Here is a 6861-nt window from a genome sequence, read left to right on the forward strand (position 1 = left end):
TTTATCACCCCAATATAGTTCCAATCACTTCTTTTACTCACTTTCCTCAGACTGATTATCACATGACACTTTTTGAATGAATCTCAACAAACTAAAACAAAACTGATTACAATGTCTTTTACATGTACATGTCTTTGGCTTCATGGGGTGTGTTACATAAGGAAGAACAGATGATGGAGGGTGAGATAAACACTTGTCCCAGGGGAAGTGTGGTCTCATATGGCCACTGTACAGGTTCCTCAAATCATCCGTCTGCTCCTCCTCTAAACTGCACTTCTTGGAATGATTATGTGATAAATGACTGACACTTGCTATAACGATGATGGATCAATGAAACTGAGAGGCCGAAAAACACATTCTAGGAGAGGATAACTTTACTTCTCTCCACTCTCTCTTTCTTGTTACTTTCTATTGTCCCACAGTGCTACAGATGCACTTCCTTTATTTGTTTATTTTGGCTCTTTTTTTCTACATTATTTGTGTTTTTCCACCACCTTTGATGCATCTCTTCAATCCTCTCTGTCTAATCCTTTGGGCTAACAAGGCCCAGTGTTTGCGTCTGAATGGCCCAACATCTGTGCTGAATCAGAGGATTTAAGAATGGTTTTAAGATCTGAGTTTAAAACCACCTCACATACATAAATATTAAACATTAACCAATCTGTGAAAATGCATGAGGCTGCTATAGCTTGGCATGGATAAATATTAGCTCAAAAAGTTTCATTTATATAATAACTTAGTAGCAAACGTTTTTACATTATTCAGTGACGTATTAAAGTACCCTTATAATGGCACTTTATGCTCGGTACCTAGAATGATGACACGTTCATCTACGTAAGTAGATTTGCTTTGCAGTAGTTTGTCCGTGCGTTATTAGTATCTATAATTATGTGTCAGTGAGTCAGTGAGTGAGAGGAGACCTTCGTTAAGGTGTTCCCTGTTCAGTGGCTCCGCGGGGGAGGTGCTGCTCTGATTAATTTGGAAACGTGATAGCGTGTAATTCTCATTACCTTTCGAAGTAATTGCATTTTACGCGGAGCAAATGGGCGAGGCGGCTGAAGATTACTAACAAGCAGATGTTAGTGAAGGAAGACAAGACATCAGCAGCCTGTTTGCTTTCATGGAGCTCAATCTGGGGTCGAAATTATTATTACACTGACTGCTACAGGGTGGATGTAATAGGCCTACTGAAACTTTTTTTTTCTTCATTGAAACTTTGAAACTTACGTGAATATTGGTTGATGTTTATGAGCCCTTTCTTGTTGGATTTAGACTTTAGTTGTGACATGAATATGTTATTGAAATGCCCAAAATGCATCTAGGATAAATCGGGAAATAAAATATGCAAATTAAACAGTATAAATAAAGTATCTTATAAAATAATCCGTTAACGCTTGTCCATATACAATAAAAAAATGCCCTTTTGTTGTCCAAAATTAATATAATGAATTATAATAATATAATATAATGAATTTTAAAACAAATAAACAAGTAGCAAATATGAATATTCAAAAGCCAGCTTCACTCCGTATCGTTCCAGCTCAAAAATCCCTTGGAAAACATTGCAACAGAAAGAGCAATCTGCCATCCAGCTGCTGGCGTTTAGTTATGTATTCCACCTAATACTCCTTTATTTATTCCCTCCATCTCGCAGCTCCTTCGTTTTCTGCATATTTTGTGTAGTGCAAGACTGCACATGCGTTTTTTGCATTCTAAATAAATGATCCCCTCCTTGAGGCTTAAAAACATGAAGGTAATCTTATTTTTTTCCAGAATGAAGCGCTTCATAAAAGTTAATAAGCAAATCTACAAGGTCTCATTTGGAAAGCTGCCCAAAGCAGCAGAATCATTGGCTTTGACAGGTAAGGGTGTTCATGAGAAGTGAGGAAATGAAGGCGAGTTCCACAGCTCGATGTCACACACGTGCCAAATTACGGAAAAGTCATTGTGACACATTCTTTCTTATCACAATCAACTTGGTTTTTTTTTTTAACTGACTGTAGGCTGGTTTTATGTTTTGTCCCAGTCTGTCTAATTTTTTTTTATTATTATTATTTTTTTTTTTATCAGTGTTACCGGGTTTTTGTATTAACTCAAACAGTGGCGAAGGCCTAAGTGTGCAAAAGTTGAGCAAATATTCGTTTAATTTCGTTAATACGAATGAACAATACATTGAATTCATATTCTCTCTGTTTTTTTTGTTTTGTTTTTTGTTTTTTATTACTGTTATTTGTATTATAATAATAATAATAATATTCATTTAATTGGCCTATACTTTCTGATAGGATAATGCGTAAATCAGACAGGTGGGCTTAATAATAGCTAAAAATTATTTATAGAATTTAGGCTATCAAGCATTAGTCACTAATATATTACTATATACAAATATAAACTATATCAAATCAAAAATAAACAATTAAACTGTAAATTATGCTATTTAAAGTAAAATCTGCCACACAGAGACTGTGAAATACGGTCTGTCAATAAACTCGGGTCAAGTTATGAAACATTCTCGCTCTTTTTAGACCATCTTTGTTCCAGTCTACAATATATAAATGGTGTCGGTCTGAGCACTCTCTGTTTGTTCTCATCCAGAGCGAATAAGTGATTTTTTGTTTCCGAAAATAGGCAACCAATTATTAAAAAATGTAAAAGAAAATTAAGCTTTTAACTTGACTGCGCATAATTTTCATTTTCTTTCTTTCTTTCTTTTTTTTTTTTTTTTTACGTTTTAAGGTTTTAGATAGATAGATAGATAGATAGATAGATAGATAGATAGATAGATAGATAGATAGATAGATAGATAGATAGATAGATAGATAGATAGATAAAGTCTAATTCTGTTAGAATGTCATCAGTTTTTCACAGCATATTATTTATTTTCTCACATCACATTTTTTTCTTTTTGTTTCGTTTTGTGTTTCCTTCATGTTTCCTTTCAAGAATTGGTTTAATTGATTAAGCACAAACACACGTCACACATGCATCATTTTAAAACATTTATTTTACAGTTATGACTCAAACATTCACCGCACATTAATTTGAAAATACCATCAAAATAAGTAAATAAATATCATTTTGCACTTTATTATAAAAAATAAAAGTTGATCATTCTTCGCATCGGCAATGACGGGTAAGCTTGTGCAGAAAGAAGAAATAAAATAAAAAAAACCAAGATGGAAAGCCAGAAAACTAAAGGAAGAGTGAGGGAGAAGTAGAGAGAGAGAGAGAAAGAGAGAGGTGCATCTTTCCTGTTACAGACAGCGCTTGGCAAATGAATTCTGACCCCAAATATCCTATAAACTGGAGGTAATATAAAATCTCTCAAACTGTACAATCGCTATCTACATATTTACACAGTAGCTATACAGTCCTATTATGTTTTTCAAAACCACAGGACTTTTTAATGTATAATTTCGTTTAATAGCCCATTAAACTATTTAGCCCTCTTTAACTGAAGCATAAATTGGCCGGATTTATTTTATTCTTATCTTTCGTCGCAGTCTCAGGATTGAAGGCTAAAAAGAGTAAGGTATGCTATTTTCACAAACTTCATACACAGAAATGCACATGGATAGTAAACCCTAATATCTCTAAAGTGTTAGAAAACTCTATGTTAGTGGCTTTGATCCATTCTTCTTCGCTTCAGATCTATTTGTGCTTTCCAAATTGTTCAGTCATAAACTGATAAACACGAGATAATACAGTTTTTATAATATATATATATAAGTCTATGGTTCCTTCTCAGAGTTCTTTTATCAAAGTTCAGTACTTTATTTTGAGTCACTGGTCAGTCGTGGCATGCTGACGGTGCTCATACCAGACACATGAGGCGGAGGCACCTGGCACATGCTACACGGACACGGGATCCCAGCACCCCAGTGCTGGAAACCAGCGCCGAGTGGCCCTGAGGCCGATGGTGCCTTGAGGAGTCCGTGATGCGGCCTGACGGCTGACAGACCCGGGCCGGAGAGAGATGCGGCAGTGGAGACTGCCGGTGGTAGCAGAGGATGATGTACCGGGTGAGAGGAATGCGAGACAGTAGCAGGGTGACCCGGTAACGGAGCGGCCGCCGCGTGCGTAAGGGTGCCACAACCGGACGGGTGGAAACCGGCGTGGTGGGCCCCGCTCCCTCCGCCGTAGATCTCGCTCACGAGCCGTTTCATCTCCTCCAGCGAGTTGCTCAGCATAAGGATATAGTTGCGCGCGAGCAGCAGGGTGGCTATTTTGGAGAGCTTGCGCACGGATGGCCCGTGGGCGTAGGGCATGACCTCCCGGAGCCCGTCCATGGCGATGTTGAGGTCGTGCATGCGCTTCCTCTCGCGGCTGTTGATCTTGAGGCGCATACTCTGCAGTTCGGTCTCGGATAGAAGTTTACGGTCCTTTTTGGAGAGCAACTTCAGAGCCACTGCGTCCTCATCGGCGCTGGAGACGCCACGCAGATCTGCGCCTCTTAACTCCGGAGGAGAATCGCTCTGTGTGGAGGAGACGGCGCCGGAGAAACCCACGGACTTCTTGACTGCGGACAGGAAAAGATCATCGCCTTCAGGAGAGGAAGGTCTACTGGACACTCGGCTCGTGTCGGAGTCCATGATGTTCAGTGCGCTCTCAGCTTCTCGCAGATGTCAATATTCCTTTAAAAGAAGGTAATGATTAAAAACTAACTAAAATAATGTTTTTTACAATGTAATAAGAAATTAAAAACTAAAAGTCAAAGTAAAAAAAAACTAAAAACTAATTAACATGGTTTAATTAAATACAATAGGCTACAGCAAATTAAGAGTAGCCTATGCTCTAGAAATTCATATAAACTCTCCAAATAGTTTCCAAAAAGTAAAGCTGTTGTAGTTTGTAACACAGTTCGCCAGTTTAGTATCGGAAAAGCAAACTATAAAAATATAGTTATGAAAACTGTTAGAAGGTCTAATGGCTAAGTCATATAATAGTAGCCTATAACAATTCTCAACTGAATAATTAGAAGGAGAAAATAATTTAATCTTATTTAAATCATGCTTGTCGTTTACTATTTGTAGCTTACATTGATTTATACGGATTAATCAAATCATTGCATTTATTTTCTATATGTTTCAAACTTACCGGTAGCAGGTGCACGCGCCTGTTAATGTGCAGCTTTGCAGAACTCACTAGTTATTCCAGTTCACTCGTGCACTGTTTGTGTTTGGCACGCCCGAGAGTGACGAGGGGTATTTTATAGTAGGTCCCTCCTCCCCATCACCCGGGGGCAAGTCACCGGGACAATGTCAACGCTTTTCCGACAGCCCGTCAAGAACCAATGAGCTCCAGTGGGTGGGGGTCCGAAAATCTGATGTCATTAAAAAAAAAAAAAAAAAAAAAAAAAAAGGCTTCATTAACTGCATTAGACACACTTCGCATATGGTGCATCCTCACAGAACATCGTTGGGTTTATATTACAGTGAGTCGGTTGAACAAACTGTGCAATCTGTACTTAAGCTATTAAGTCAGGTGGTGCATGCGTCCAAGAGTAGATGAAAAACTTAAGAGAACTTTCTTTGACAATTTTGTAATTAACTGCCCTAAGTGCACTGCACATGCTTGTTCGAAAATTAAAATGCAATAAAATAAAAAAACACTCAACAAACCAATTTTGTCACTAATTAGGGTATATAGGCTATTTGCAATCAAGATTTATTTATTTATTTATTTTTTGTATAGTGAGGTCTATGGTAAGTATACGGATATATGATGGATGCCGATGCAAAGTTTTCCCGTAGGATTGAGCGCGGTCAGTTGCAGACACTGTTTTTGCGGTTTGAATGCGCTCGTATTGTTTTAACCCGGTGACCCCATGCGGGCGCCTGACAGCTGACTGATTTCAGCCGTTAAACGCATTTAAAACGTTAGGAAACGAGGCGTGCAAAATGTTTATAACGGTTATGATCTGAAACATTTCAATTAGGCCAATATGGACAAACAAAAGTTTTTGTTTGGGGTAGAAAAGGAGCACATAAACATGTAGCTGCTACAGCTAGTGCACATATTTATAAGAAATTCACGTTTCTCATATACTTTGGAAATGAATTGAGCATAGCCTATATATATATATATATATATATATATATATATATATATATATATATATATATATATATATATATTTATTTATTTATTTGACGCTATATTAATGGATAGATAGATCTTCTATCTGACTCCACAGGTGTAGATTTAACAGACGCATCAGTGAGTTTAGGAGAGACATCATCAGATCAAGGTCTTTAACATATTTTCACTGAAGCATCTATGAGCTCTTGTTGTTTGGTTGTTTTCCCCGTGCGGACAGTCCCGTCTGTCTGTTTGCTTGTTTACTCTCGTTAAATACGCTTATGCAAATGAGTTGGTTTAAACCGGTGGTGTAGGAGAGAAGTTGTAGTTCAGTTCCTTCATTATGAATTCCGGTAATCTCACTTGTTAAGTGTACTAAAATGGTAATATATGCCGCGACTGTCTGGATTAGAAACGGGGGACAGAAAGAGCCCTATTGTCAGAGCTGCAGTTTATTCCTCGCGCATATAATTATCTGAAATGTCACCCGGGGAAGAATGCAATGCACACAAATTCACACGCACCCACACAACACACACTGACTGACAACTGTCTTGGGAGCAATTACAGAGAGAGAAAGACAGGGGTTGGTCTGCCCTCGATTCATCCCAACTTTGGTAACTGTAGTCCGCCGAGAATGTTGCCAATTAAGGCTAATTAAGAGCATGCATGACTGACGTCATTACCTCTTGATTTAGATTACATTGAGCCAATGACAAAGATGTACACTCATTGTTGCAGACCTGCTTAAACAAGACTTGAGGCATAAACACTGGCCAC

At 38.0% G+C, this 6861-nt stretch overlaps 1 protein-coding gene across 1 annotated transcript; it reads right to left on the reverse strand.

Moving 5' to 3' along the window:
- Window positions 1–3036: 3036 nt before the first annotated feature.
- Window positions 3037–5219, reverse strand: olig2 (oligodendrocyte lineage transcription factor 2). Its single transcript, XM_067408874.1, has 2 exons — window positions 5098–5219; window positions 3037–4634 (listed from the first exon to the last, which is right to left on the reverse strand). The coding sequence occupies exon 2, from the start codon at window positions 4590–4592 to the stop codon at window positions 3774–3776; it is 819 nt and encodes a 272-aa protein (XP_067264975.1). The 5' UTR covers window positions 4593–4634; window positions 5098–5219; the 3' UTR covers window positions 3037–3773.
- Window positions 5220–6861: the final 1642 nt, after the last annotated feature.

The sequence above is a fragment of the Chanodichthys erythropterus genome, chromosome 14, assembly GCF_024489055.1.
Source record: "Chanodichthys erythropterus isolate Z2021 chromosome 14, ASM2448905v1, whole genome shotgun sequence".
Taxonomy (NCBI): Eukaryota; Metazoa; Chordata; class Actinopteri; order Cypriniformes; family Xenocyprididae; genus Chanodichthys; species Chanodichthys erythropterus.